At 46.4% G+C, this 15,174-nt stretch overlaps 1 protein-coding gene across 1 annotated transcript in view; it reads left to right on the top strand.

Moving 5' to 3' along the window:
* The window catches only part of LOC100743820 (homeobox protein caupolican-like), an 80,305-nt gene that overhangs the window by 22,951 nt on the left and 42,180 nt on the right, over positions 1-15,174 (top strand). The window contains exon 2 of the mRNA XM_033319194.1: positions 15,097-15,173. Coding sequence (XP_033175085.1) covers positions 15,097-15,173 — 77 coding nt within the window. The remainder of the gene's footprint in view (positions 1-15,096; position 15,174) is intronic.

Raw genomic sequence — 15,174 nt, 5'->3', positions numbered from 1 at the left:
GGCGACGGCGACGTCGGCGGCGGGATCGTTTCACGGTAGTTTCTCGCGGGTGGGGCAAAAGGCGTCGTCGCGCTCGTGGGCACGTTCGATTCGAAAGGACGCCCGCGCGCGAAACGCTCGACCAACCACGGGTCTCGTATCATCCCACGTGACACGCCCGCAGGGTTGTACGAAGCTACGCGATTGGACGGTTCCGTAAGGACTACGTCCCACGTAACGAGAGTGGGGGTAGTCGTTGCTTTCGGTTTTCCTCGCCAGAGGGGGAACTGGGACGGAGCGGAGTGGAAGGCGCTGAAGTGGTGTGAGTAGTCGCGAGTCAGTCGCAGACTGGAGTGCCCTGTGAGAGCAGGGGACGGACCGAACGAACGAACGAACTCTATAACTAATCGCTCGTGACGCTTCGTCGTCTGTCCGAATGTCCGTCCCATCGCCCGACGCGCCGATACGACAACGTTCTTCTACTCCTGTTATCTCCTTCTCGCGGTAACGTGACCCGTGGAGTTGTGACGTGTCGCGCGGCGTTCGACCCGCGAGGAACGAACGTTCCCCGAGAGTCAGCATCCCCGCGTTCGCTAGTGCGGATTTCACCGCGTCGAATCGTGCCGCGATAACCTCGTTCTTCGCTCGCGATCTGCTACGGCTGGATTCACCTGTGGACACTATCGGAACTGTTGGATCTTCGAGTGTCCGTCGGCGGTTCGAGCTGGCACGTTGTCTTCCTGACCAAACCACGGGGAACGCCAGTTTCGACATGTGGTCGCCAGTCGGATTCCTCGATCACGACCGAAAAACACCCTGATGGCAATCACCGTTCGCGAGATATCGCGATCGTTCACCATCGCTGCTCGATTCGTTGCTATATTCGTGGCGTTCACGGCGTCGCCGAAAGTAGTACTGACTTAGTGAGAGAGTGTAGTAGTGCGTGCAGGTGCGGTTGTGACCTAATTCTCTCCGTTAGTCGACCAGAGAGACATCGAGAGAAAAAAAACACATATAGAGAGAACTGATCGTCGAAACCAATCGAGATGTCAGTATACGCGCAGTTCGGATACTCGTATCCGTCGGCGTCCCAGGTGAGTCGTAAACCACGATCCAATACGCCTTGCTTCGATGCTCTGAGATTTTTCCTGCAATTGCTGGGTGTTTCTTACTCGTATCGGTCTGAGTGTAGGCGTCGTGTTCAGTGGTGTCTCGTTGGCTAATAGTTTCCGAGAATAGAAAGTTGTCGTTCGCGATCTTGACGCAAGATGACATCGCCCCGAATATTGTCGCGCACTTTTCGCATGTAGCAGGCCACGTTTTCGAGAAAAATCCACGGCGAATAGAAGATAATTATCGTTGGCGATGCAGAGGCGGTAGTATGGGTAACGGGTTCGTTCCATTGTCTGCAAAATCGTAGCTCAATTATTCGTCTAATGATGGTCCTTTATCAGGCAGCAATTTCAGAATCGTTGCTAATCACGGCGAACGATCGTTTCTGTTCTTGTTTTTTTTTTCGTGAAAGCGAACACATTGTGAGACCGACAGCCGGTAATTAAACGTTACTCCCTTGTTAGGCTGCTTTTTGAGATCTCGTTCACGCTGAGATTTTAATTTTTCTCCGTCTATGTATACTCGTTATGCGTCGAGTGTAACAAAGTTGTTTTCCGGCATCACGCACGTGTTACGATTAATTTACTCGCCGTTCGCTTTCTGGGAAACTCGTATTTTTCCTCGCCAAATTTCAGCTAATTAACGCCTAAACGATTTTGATTACGCGGATAGAGCGTTTAACCTTTGACGCTCGAAAGGCGCGCCAGGTAGTCGCAACAAAAAAAATTGTTTTCGATCGATACTAGCAAACAAAGAGTAAAGTTCCGTGAAACGCAATGTCGGTCGTGTTCTATAAGTACACCTGTCCCTTACAAATGTGTACCGACGCGACGGCCGTCGCTCACGAGTTACGATGCTCGTTGGGCCCCTCTGTAAGCGTAGGTATTCAATACGTATCAGTGATACAATTAATAACCGATTTATAGAAGTTTCGTAATACGAATTAATATCGTCCAAAGAATTACCAAATTTTAAATGCTATCGCATTGTTATAGCTACACTTTCCTTTCGTATTCGGAGATTAGCTCGAAAAATTCGTAATAGATTGCCAAAGCACCCCGTAGTCTTGACCTTAGATATACGTAATTGATAAATGACAAGGATCGGTTGTCCTGAAAGAATTCTAAACAAATAGAACCCTCGCTTTTGCCTGTTTACACCTCGACGGAGAGTTATCTTCAATCCTATTAGTATTTATATCTGTTCGCAAAGTAACAATGCACGAGAAAGGTAATTTGAAAAGGGAAAAAAAAAGAGAAGAAAGAAAAAGGCCTGAAAAGAAGAGTCAAAATAAATTACGGTACGATTGTAATCTCTGTGTACTTTTCGGTGTGCAGGTATATACCGTCTGTTCTAAGCTGATGTTAGTACATAGGATTTTGAAACATGATTAGCGATAATATTATAATATCCTTTACGAAGTACAAACATCGTATATTCTGCCTAATTAACTTACGACTCTACCTTTGTTGCATTGTCATATTTAGCCCATAAATAACTTGAGAATCTCCAAATTCAATTATATGCCTCCTAACAACGCCTTAAAGACCATAAAAGAGACTCGTCCGAAACAATTTTCTATACAGCAAACCACTAGCAAAACGATGTCTCACTTTGTACATTTGTTTTCAAATTTATGGGGGACCCTTAATAAATTAAACGCACCATCGAGACCTTGAGCGTAATAATTTCCTACTGTTCTGATTTCCTAACCTGTTAATCAATTCGATGGACGTATCGAGACAAGGGTGGAAAATTGAATTCTGATTTACGGGATCGGTCGACGATGATCGGCGGTGCGACGCGGCGGTGCGTGGAACGGGGTGGCGTTGAGATCCGCGCAGGCGCGTAATCTTCCTGTAGCCGAAAAAAGGAAGGGGCTCTCAAACGAAATAACATCGGACGAAAACGACGCGCTTACGCGCAGGTGCAGCGACGAGGCTAGATAATAATACGGGTAGCCCCGTGTTACCCGCATGGGCTCGCGAAAAAGGTGCGAGTTGCATCGGCCGAAGAGAGAGTCGATTCTCGACTCTCGCATTGTTCCTTTTAACCGCGGCCCGCGAGCTGCCACGCTTTTAAAGCTCGGGCTTTCCTTCGTTTTGATTAACCCGATGATAAAGGGGACGCGGCCCCTTTTGTTCCTCGGCTGAACCGACGGTTGAGCCGGTGCGCGCGAACTTTACCCGAAGTAAACGCCATTAAAGGCGCATTGAAATCGTCATTTCGCCGTGAGCCGACCGTCGATCTTGTTTGTCGTACTGTTAGAGTATTATTGGTATTATACTCGTGGCGGTGAAACATTGCTTTCCTTCGTCGTTTATTTCCCGTACGTTCACGCATGTATACGTAAGTTTTACTTTATATGTATGAGAAGATTAATTTGTTCAGCCCATAGAAGTTAGCAATTAGCGTAGATTTTTGAGATATGTCCTTGGTAAATCAGTTAATTACGCTGCTGTATTTAGAAAGGTGGAAAATTCACGAATAACTACTTAACCAGCCACTTGCTGCAACTTGGAGTTTCTTCTTCCTCGATTATAACTCGTGTTAGATAATTTTCTATCTTGTGTACATCTATTTTCGTCATTTTAACGATCGAACGAGCAGAGGACTTTTTAATTTCGTATCCGAGAGAGTGGCGCAAGTGCGTCATCGGTGCTCTCGAATACCGATACGTGCCGTGATACGGCACAACGATAATAATTGGTCGGTTATCTTCTCTCGTAACTGCGCGTGTTCCCTATCTAAACGTATTCGCGATCGACGAATTACCGGGCGTTTACATGCGTGCAGGCTGCAACGAGGCACAGCTTCGAGCCCAGCCAGCGGTGTAACGAAAATGAAAAAACAGACGGGTTTAATTGCTACCGGTGGAATAGTCGAAACGGCGTACGTCTCTTTGGTGCGTTTATATAAACGATTACAAGATCCCTGGGATGCTTTACGATCGCATCGGCGATTCCTGTTGTCCGGGATAATAAATATTTTACGCGGATCATTTCTACGGAAATGCGAGTAACGATAATTGGAGTTTATAGCATACTTACGTGAATTTATAATAGCGGCTGGTCGCGGCTACGCCAGGCGAAATCGTAAAATTTGCGATTACAGATTAGGTAGTTAATATATTTACTACAACCAGAGAATCCAGTGGCGATATCGCCTGTTTCGTCCGTTTTCTCTTTGCCCTCTTCCTCCCCTTTCCCTTCTCCCTTCCTCTTCGTCGTTCCTTTCTTCGGATCAACGTTACTTCGCGTTAAAAGACAGAGACATTTAATTTTTCTTTGGCAAAGGGTGTCGAGACGAGCGAGAGAAAGGTTACGTTTATCGTTGGTCGATTGAAAGAACGCCTTATAATGGCACCTTTAATTAAGCGAACTCGATGGATATTGCCACGAGCGCGTTATGTACTGTTTTATGAAGTCCCCGTCTATCTCCCTTTCTCTCTCTCGCGCGCGCTCTCTCTCTCTATCTATCTGATTCGCTCGCGTATGTTTTCGTATGCCGTTTAACGTAAAAAATTCGAACGTGGCGTTGAACGGCAGTGATTAATCTCTGTGCGGTTCCCGCGCGGCCATTTAGCCTGCACGCTACACGGTCTCCATTCAATTTTCCAGCATTTTCAGCGTTACATGCTAATGAAATTCTCGCCGTGGAATGCGTTCGATTCGTTTTATGGATGGCCGTGTAATTAACGGGAAAGTTATGTCCAAGTTTATACGCGAAAACTTTGCAGGCCGCTAGTACAGCATACGTTTGTAAAAGTATTTACACTTGAAACATTCTGTTTCTAATTTTTTCGTATTCTGCGATTATCTTACAAGTTAATCCTCTAATTTCGCAGTTATCGTCGGTGTTTATCCAGTTATAGGTATAGAATTTCGCTTCGAGCGAGAAAGTAAACTCGACGAATAGTCACGGTTGTTGGGAAAAAAAAAAAGGAAAAGGAAATACCGAGCCTAACGAATTACGTTCTGCACAAAGACAGATAAATAGAAACTAAAGCGAGTATTTGGAAAGAAGTTTTTCTATAATCTCTTGTCTTGACTGCGTTGCGTAGTGTAGGGCAAGGTGTTAGCTCGAATCCACCTAATATAACGTTAATGATATACCGATTTGCATTTGTGGTACGCGTCTCTTAAGCGCTACATCTACGTTGGTTACGTCTTTGACTGGGGTCACAGGTTAACAGCCTAATGATATTAATTAATTCACCGTCAAAGAAGTAACGATACTTGTTATGAAACGACTCAGCGTTGGTAGTCGATGCGGTGTTGCAAAAGTTGTTCAGAAGTCAAGAATGCAACGCAATGTGTATTTAGTGGAAAAATTGAATAATCATGTAGGAACGAGAGAATGAGGGAGGGACAAAGAGATAGAGAGAGAGAGAGAAGCGGTTGGAAGAGTGGTGGGGAAAAAGGTTGAGGGCGCACGGTTCGCAGACACGGTTTAAGAATTCGTTTGTTAACGCGTAATGAGAAACGGCAATTGGCCGTGGCTCGTTAAGTTCGCCAACAACGCATCGATCGCGATTCTTCCGTTATTTGTCAGCGGCCGTAAAACATGTCGGACAGGTCGACTTTCTACGCGGGAACATCTGTTCGCCGATTATGCGCGGCCGCGTAACGACGGTAATTACTTTTTCGTTCGGCGAATAATTAGTAACAAAGTTATTAGTACCACTGTTCTTACAGTGCTGCTTGTTAACAAGACACCGATGAGTATGCATTAATTAAACCGCTGAACGAAAACGGAACGACGTTCTACCATAGCGAAAATCGTATTTTCTTTTGTAATATGTAAGTGCGTATACAAGTATATATTACACACATAGATACACGTTCGACCTGTAAGTCGATGATTAAGTTCGACAAAACGATTTCCACGAAATGTTTTTCTTACCGAACGACCAATCATCGGTGTGTCTATGTACGCACGTACATTCTACGAGAGACAGAAGGGAGTCAAAGTTCACTCGTTCGCTCGTTTACGCGTATCGAGTAAACGAAATAGAGTATACCCTTGGCCGAGAGTAATGAAAACTATCGTCTGGATAGAAAGCAGCTCGAATTCTATCCGAGAAATCATGCTCGTACAACGAGAACGTGGATACTCTGGTCTCTCGCGTCTAATGAGCGACGTGGATCGGTCCCGAGCACCGCTAAATTTACGATCGCATTCGACTCGCGAGCCGAGTCGAATCGAGCAGAGAGAGCCCCTCTATCCTCGCTATCGTAACGTCCCCGCCGTTTGCAACAGAGCGCATCGCGCGATTTCGATATCAACGGTCAAGCATCTGTTTGCAAAGTTACGTCCGCGAGAGCGTAATGGCAATAACGCGCATGGCGCAATGGATACATCGGTTCGCCGTATAATTACGGCCCTGAACACGGAAGCGCTCGATATCTCCGTAATATCAGTTTTCATGATCGTGGCCTACGCTCTTCTCGTGTCTCCCTTTCCCCCTTTGCCCTCTTTCCCTCTTTCTGCCCCTTCTTTCCTGTCCTTCATCCACTCACTTTTTGTTTACCATGTTCACGAACACAGTGTCGTCGGCGAACTTTCAATTGGAAGGGCCGAAATGGACCTTCCGATTTACGTTTCGCTGTGATTTTCTTAACCGCGGACAGCCACCGCGTTTTTCTCCCGGGCGGGTAAAAATTGCGACCTTGTGCCGAGCTTATACCCAGGCTATACTTTTCGTGTAATCGGTAATTGCAAGGTAAATGAGATTAAATGCCGTTTGATCGTCGCAATTTCGGGTTGCGTCTCGCTACTTTTATCTGAATGGTGCACCTGGTATTTACGCATTTCGTACCCTACTACTGTACCGATAGCGTAGAAAGCGTAACAAAGAGTCGATCGAAACGACGCGAATCGTTACCGCGGTATTCCCTCGTATTAAACCCTGAAAAATTTAATTGCGGTTTATTTGACGCGTATCGTCGATCGTAGATACCACCGACCCGAGCAAAGATACTCCCCTCGTATCCTTTCGATACGCGTAGCAATTTGTAACGATACACACAGAAATCCGCCGGTTGTTACCCGATTAACTTCGTGAAATTATTACTTCGTGGACGGTGTGTGATCGGTTACAATAATGCCCGTCGAGATATCAGCTTCGCGTTCTATATATACGTCTTTCGCGTACCTACAGCCGTGTATTGCATGACCGACCAGGGAATTTCGAGGTTCGTTCACTTCGTTAACTCGCGTTATTATACCATCGTTATCCGGTTATACTTTGTTATTACCCGTGGTGTTTATCCGGGATCGGCGGAGATTCGGTGGAAGCATGAAGCTAGGCTGCTCGATGATTGACGGAATCGGCAATTACGGCACGGATTCTCGCACGTACTTACCTACCGGGCACCACACCGTCCTGCTGCACCGACCTTACACGCACGTCGCGGAAACCGGTTGTTTCTCTTTAAAGGTGCACGTGTCTCATTCGCACGGGAACGGCCTCGTACCGGTGCGAATTCGGCCGGGCTTCTCCTTTTCACGATTTCTCGGGGACCTGGGTCTCTTTTGGCCGCAGCAGACCGTATATACCCGGCCGATCCGGCAGGAATGTCGTTTCTGAGAAAAACGATCGATATGTATATCGTGTAGATTGAATTTCACTCGGGACAGAGAGCGTCCTGTCTCGGGCGAATTTTATTTTGCAGCGCGTACGCGAACGCCGAGCAACGTCCTATTTCTTTTTCTCCATCATTCTTTTCTCTTTTTCGTACTCCGACCTTTTTAACATCAACGTTTAGTCTGTGAACGAGAGATCGCGCAGAAAGGAGAAGAAAGAATCGCTTCTCGTTTGTCTTTCGGCGAATGGTATAAAATCAAACGGCCGGAGCGAGGATTTTTCACAAATTTTCTCCGACGCGGGACCCGTCGTAAAAATTTAGTCGGTCGGTAAAGAAACGTGTTTCGGCAAGCCGCGTAAAAATACCAGCGGTCCCGTCACTCGTACGGTTAACGTTCACGCCTTCTTAACGTCGAGTTACAGCCACTTTAACGGAGTCTTTAGGGCTTCAAATAGATCTCTTGCCGGCCCCTGACGCGCATCCTTTTCCATCTAGACGTTTTTAAAGCCGCGACGCTCCACGAAACCGCTCTCGGCATTCCGTGGCGCCCTTTAGCCCCCGGAGGTAATTAACGTTAAATTGTTGCCGTCATTATTGTACGATATTTCATTGGCATCTGGTGTCTGTCGTTGTTCCCGACTCCACAGACGGGAAATCACGATTTCTTACGTTTGCCTTCTTCTCCTCGTTTCCATTGTTACGGCTCTGTTTATGTCGCCATCGAGTGCGTGGATCAACGATTCATTCGCTATAAATAGGAACTTTAGAAAAATCGGTGCTTCCTTTGAGAACTTTCACCGAACGACGAACAAAGAAACCATACGTCATCGAATGCTTTGTACATTTTTATTTTCCATTCTTACTTTGAAGTTGACAACACCGCTAACTAACCGTAATGCTCCGCATCGTAGTTCGACACGAGATACGATTACGTTCCGAAATAAATGGCAAGGGATTGAAACTCGTTCGCTAACGCGGTAGTACGTTCATCGAGACGTTTAAGTTCGAAACAATATTCTACGCAGCGCGGAGACAACAGATAACATAGCTGGAAATCCGATTAACTTCTATCCACGAGCGATAGAGACAAATTGCAATCACGCGACGCGTTGCATTTGAGCTATGTTTCGCTGGCGACTGAAAGAGAATAAAAGAGAGAAAGGATCACAGCAACGGTTAATTTGTCGCGAAAAAGAGGTGCTGTCGGGGTCCGGGGCCGTAAATGCCGTTGTCGTACAAGATCTCGCGCGAAGAGGAGGAGGTGGGGTCGCAAGGAGGTCTGAAGAAGGCTCCTGCGCCCTCCTTACGTACTCGAGAATTCAGCGACGAGAAAAAGACACATGGTGGAGGAAGGTGGAAGGAGCTGCCTTGGCAAAGGAAACGGCCAGAGACGGAAGGGGAGAATCGGTCTAGAGACTCTGTCCATTCGTATCCCTGGGTCCGCCATCTTTTTCGTGCGAATTGCGCGCGCGTATTGCGTTCCTATCGGTCTCTGACTGCGTTTACTTCTCCAACTTCTCCTCTCTTTTGCTTTAACGGATTTTGCCCTCTCAGAGTGAATCGAATCGTTAGCCTCCGGCGAGACTATCCGCGCGGAATTGCGTTTGAAATTGTCTCGCGTGATTCCGTGAAATCGGTTGTTAGACGATTATCACGTCGGTTGTTTCGTTGTCGCGTGTGCCAGTGGTGACTAAGAGCGGCACATTGTCAAGTTTCTCCGATTACTTCGCGCGAGCGGCGATAACTCGCGATCAAACCGCTACTTAGCTCAACTTCGACACGTGTAATCCTGTTTATGAAGAACCCTTTGCTTACCGGTGCGAGTCCTGTTCTCCGAGAACTTGGTCTTCGCGCTTTCGCCTCTTCTTCTGCGTGTCTTCGTTCCTGACACGCGTGTATGCATAGATTAGCGTTTCGCGAGGAAAAACACCGATAAAGGAAACCGCCGTGTTAGCTTTTCGAATTTGGGTCTTCACGTTCGCAAAACGTGTCAGTCGAACGTGTCAGTCGAACGTGTGAACGTGAAGTGTCGTGGTCGACGGATGCCTATCGAAATTCTTGGAAACGATTACCTTCCGAGTCTAAATTAATCAGACGGACGACTTTCAAGAAAAAATTGAAGAGCTAGCCCGAGGGTCTTTTATCGTCACTGATATTGGAGCACGATGTCTATCGGCCGATCGATTACCGCGATAGTCCGCGGCACGAAATTATAGGTTTGGACGGACGCACTTCCGGTCCTTCGGCTCGTGATTGTGCTAACCGATCGGACGATCGACGAGAGGTCCATGGTTGCAACATTTCGTTCATGTTCGAAACGTTATTTACTTACGAAACAATCGTTAATAAAATGACGACGCGATCTATCCATGCCAGATCGCGCAGTCATCGACAGAGGCGACGATTTCATCGATCGCGCGCGAGTTTATTCAGTGCAGGTATCGAACACGATATCGATACATTGTAAATTCGCGGGTATCGAGAATAAGGGGTTGCCGCACTTACGTCGAAATTACACGTTCGTACCGGTAAATTATTCCTCATCATCGACGTCGAGAGAGGCTGCATTCTCTTTACACCTGCGTCACGCACCGCTTATTCGTGCATCGGATCATCGATAAACCATACTTAACGTTTTCCACGAACCATTCGCTTCTCGACTGGCTCGCGCGTACACTCGAGACCGAACCGCTCCAAGCGTCTTCCAATTAAAACATACGCTATAATTACCCAGCAATCATGATCGAACGTTTCTCGTGGCTGGATTTGAATTTTATTTCTCAATCACTCGCGTTTCTCTTTCTGCCTGTGGCGCACGAATACGGCGATGCACGAACGAAGCCTCTCGCGTAGAGAATCCGTCAGAGAGTTCGTTTCACCCTTGGAGAGGGGTTGATTTGCGAACGCAACTGTCACCGAATCGTCGACGAGTAAAAGAGACCGGTGGTGGGTTTGTCAGGGCTGCAGAAGCGAACCGTGGTGGAAGGTAGAACGATAGAGGAAAGGACGGACGAACGTGTCAGGACTGTTCCTGCAGGCCCAGGATCCGTAGGGTTTTCGCGGCGGTGGTTGCTGCCGCGGGGGTGAAAGCGGGCTTTTAAAAGGTTCCGATGGGAAACCCAGCAGGGCGTGAATGGCTCCAGACGCGCTGGAGGAGCCGAAACGTTCCGTGAGAGAGGAATTGGCGAGAGCGAGAATGACGGGACGAGACGAGGAAGGAACGAGGCAGAGTCACGGGGAAAAGAAAGAGACACGAGTATAGGACGCATACAGAGAAAGAGGATTGTGCGTGCACGGGGACACACGCGCACACAGGCACGCATGTGTCACGGCCTCGAGGTGTTCCACCACCTCCTCCTCCTCCTCCTCCACATACTCCTCCTCTTCTCGGCTCTTTGTTCACGAAAGTTCGGTTTACCTCGTTCCCTTCCGAGACCGGGTCTGTCCGGGTGTCTGCTTTTTTCTCGTCTATTTTTGCGCCAGCTTCTTTCCGAGCGCGCGAACGAGCCTCGAACGACCAGAGAAGACCGTTTCGCTCGTGGAAATAGAGAAACGCCGGTACTCCTAAACGATTATGGCGAACGCGTGTCGTTTTAATCGAAGATTTCGCTGTAGCGATATCGTGCGACTTTGCGTACGTCTCTTAGGGTTGGATACCGAAAGGGGGCACATTTTCGATAGCGAAAAAGCCGTGCGAGATGATGGAGCGAGCGAAAGTGGTCGCGACAGCTTGTTCACCACGAAAATTACGTCAATGTTGATGAAAATAAATTAAGTCGCATACGAATTGCGGTGAATCGGAGGTCGACAGGATGATCTCGTGGATGATCGGCGCGTCGTCCAATTTCACGGTGGAACGCTATTTAAGTATCACTAGCGATAAATTATCGGACGAAATTTGTAGCCGGCAGCCACGGGGCGTCGAAATATCTTACGACTATTTAGCGCGACGTGGAATCCCGCTTTTCGTAAACACGTCCACGCCGCGAAAAATATGGACGCGTTATAAAAAACGGTGGCGACGTCTCCTTCCTCCCTCTTCTCCATTCTTTTCCTCCTTCCTTTTTCTTCTCCGCCTCTTGTTCGACGAGATTTCTTTTCTGTCGGAGAGCAGCGAGAAAACAAAGGGGCGAAGGGAAAATCGTGCGTGTGAAAATAATGTTTCCGATGATCCTATTTATCACGTTTCCCGTGGGCGTCCTGTCGCCTGGCCTCCGATTTCGACACGCGCTCTACGAATAGAAAGGTACTACGTGAGCGAACAGTTTTCCTCTGACTCGTCTTCTTCTCCTCCTTCGATTTCGTCTCCTTTTCCTCTCTGCTTCTACAACCAAGCGGAATACGCGAGACGAACACTCTCTTTATCAACGCGACGATACACAAGATCCTCTCTCTCTCTCCCCTTCCACCCTTTCAGCTCTCCGGAGCTCGTTCTCTCGAAATAACTCCACGCCCTTGCCGTATTAATTACCAGGATTCATTTCATCCTCATTTACCGCGAGCTAATTTACCGCGCGGAGAAGCCTACGCGATATATATGTACGCAGACCTTCCCTCGTGAGTACTCTACGCGAGAGATCGACGACGCACGCTGCCTTTGGGAAGCGATTAATCGCGGGATCGCGCCACCGTTGCCTGCCTAGAACGCTAGAACATGGTTCGTGGAATCAGAGGCAACAAACGGGCAGAATTAATATGCACGAGACCAGTATTTTTGGAATCCGCGCGTGATTAAATTCCGCCCTGTCCGAACAGAGCAGTCGTTCGATGCGTGACAGATATATTTCGATATAGAAATATTTATCTAGCAACACGCGATGCGTTGCTACTTTATCGCCAGCGGTGGTAAAACGAACGCAAGAAAGTCAATCTAGAAATAATTTGTCTCGCTCGTTCGCTTTTCCACTTCGTCGTTAACTCTGTTGTCCGTGTAGATAATTTGTAAATGCTAGGAGTATACGCGCGATTATCTAAATAACCAGGACTCCGTGAATTATATCCGTCGATACTGCGTCGACGAAGAACATTCGGTATTCTAAGCAAAAATAATAGGTTGAGACATTGAGCAGTCGTATGATTATTCAAACGTAATGGAAGCACCAGTGCGCGTAAGCGCAAGGTAGCTAGAGGTGTCCACTGACGATAAAAGTTGTACGGAAGCACGATTCAGAGACGCCTTAATGAGAAGTTATTAACGCAAGATTATTATGTAAAGCACTCCCCGCGATTAAAACCTATCGGTATATTTATCGATTCGATTTCGATGTTGCGTTTGTTTATATTTTATTTTTTAACAAGACGTGCAACAGGTATGACGTGCATTATGACCGACGAGACAAACGATTTTTTATCTTTGTGTAGCTCTTGCATATCGTACGAATGATTAACATTAATTAAGCAGTTATCGTGGTGGTAATGTCTTGTTCTCCTTGCGTGATATCAATCTCGTTTTTTAAGCCGAAGTACTATAATGCAAATTTCAAACCTGATCGATTACGCCAACCACATTAATTATCGATAGTTTTGCGAAGCTCGTCCTTTCCGACCTAGGTCCATCCATCAACAGATCGGTGGCATTTTTTTTTTTTTTTTGGAAGTATCGTCTGTTCCTTTGAATGTCAAGCGCGTATGTCGTCGACTCGTGTAAAACATATTTGCAATTTGCCGTTCCGAAACTTGTTCCGTGTTTGCACGCACTATCTGTATTTTCACTCGAACGATATCGTATAGTGTAATGTAATAATCCTTTGTTACATAAAACGTGGAATATTTTTGGTCGAACGTGTACAACAATTAGGCTGGAGAACGACGTACGCATCAAGATATTTGCTATCGTTGGTCTGGTTCTGGTTCTCGACGTGGCGATAGCAGCCAAACAAAATTGAAGTACTTTCGACGAAAAAAAGCGGTCGGGTGCGTTTCTTTCCGCATTAACATGCGACAAGCGTAATTTTCATGCGATATTTTGGTCGTTTGTAAAAGCGTAAACAAGGATCGTTGATGTACGAAGGCTGGCCAACAATTTGACTTGCTCCAAGATAAATTTCCATTTAATTTATTCGGTCTGGAAAGCTTCGAGTGACATTTACGGCAAATATACTCGGCTGTCATTATACGAAATTACGTGACAATTATTGCTATCGGAGGACCCTGATCGCGAGTGAACATTGATGTCGCACTGCATAATTCCAGCCACGGGAAACATAGCACGTACTTCGTTTGAAACTTCGATCAAAGATTTCCGAAGTGAATTATAGTTCGTATTTTTTATTATTATTTGTTCCACCTCTCGATCTCCTTCTCGCGTTGACGGTCCTTTTAAGGAGTTAATTGTCGTGTGTCATCTGTTGTTTAATAACGACAGATACCGCTACTCCATCCTCGATTATCGTCCATTAAAGTAACACGGAATTGCTATCGAGTTATCGAGCACGCATTTATAATCGGATCCGCGGCGATAAGCGTGTATCACCTGCTTTTGAAATTACCGTCATTACCGCTATTAACCCTTTACTCTAGAATTATTTTTAAAACCGATATCGCCTGGTTAACTCGCAATTTATTTCCATGTATCTACTTGTTTTATTCGACCTGCGAGCGTTTTTCTTTTCTTCCCTTTTTTTTTTCTTCTTTTTTTTACCTACGTACATCGGTACACGGTGTTAACTAAGAGCTGTTGACGGAAACGACAACGAAACGGGTAATATGAATCAGCGGTAATATGAGTCACGGACAAAGGGTCGAGGAAAGGCGTAGGGATTTTATATCGTACCACGTTATTGCCATATAATTTGTTTACGTACAGCTTTTCTACCTTGTTTCGATACTCGAGCGCGATTATCTAAACGTAATTCGTTCGATGTATCAGATATCGTCCCGAAACTCGTCCTTCTTAATGTTAATTCAATTAAATTTCCTATCTAGCTGATTATCTTATTATTCGGTGTTACCACCACTTCAAATTTCATTGACAAGATCACCTCTTATCTCCGCTTTCGTCAAAACCGCTGTTAATCAGTTTTTTATCGAACCATCCACCCGTTCCACGATATCTATCCACAAGTTCACGAAGATCGTAACCCATACGGCCAAAGATTTTCTATTCTCCGTTCGTTCAAAAAATCAGAAAAAATCTCGATCGCCTACCATTCCGTTCAAACGCTGAAAATACCTCCAATCGTTTATTCTTACGTGTATATTTGCATACATATATACCATACCTACGTTAAAATCCGTAAATTATTTTCCTTTATCCTATAAAACGTAAAAAAATAATTCTTTCACGGTCATTCAAATTCTTAACCCCGCCCAAACCCATAAGGAACACCTTCGAACCACACCCTATACACACCCATAATCAGCTGGCCAAAGCAAGCGAGCATGTTGCTAATGCGTCCCGTTAAAATCATTTTAGCTGCTGGTGAGCGGCGGACAGCCAACGACGGCGACGTCGCCGGCGATGTCGTCGGGAGGCGCACTCAGCCCTGGCGCG

This window comes from Bombus impatiens, unplaced genomic scaffold, assembly GCF_000188095.3.
Source record: "Bombus impatiens unplaced genomic scaffold, BIMP_2.2 scf_0136, whole genome shotgun sequence".
Taxonomy (NCBI): Eukaryota; Metazoa; Arthropoda; class Insecta; order Hymenoptera; family Apidae; genus Bombus; species Bombus impatiens.
Note: the sequence above shows the minus strand (reverse complement) of the source record. Positions and strands in the feature narration are given on the sequence as shown.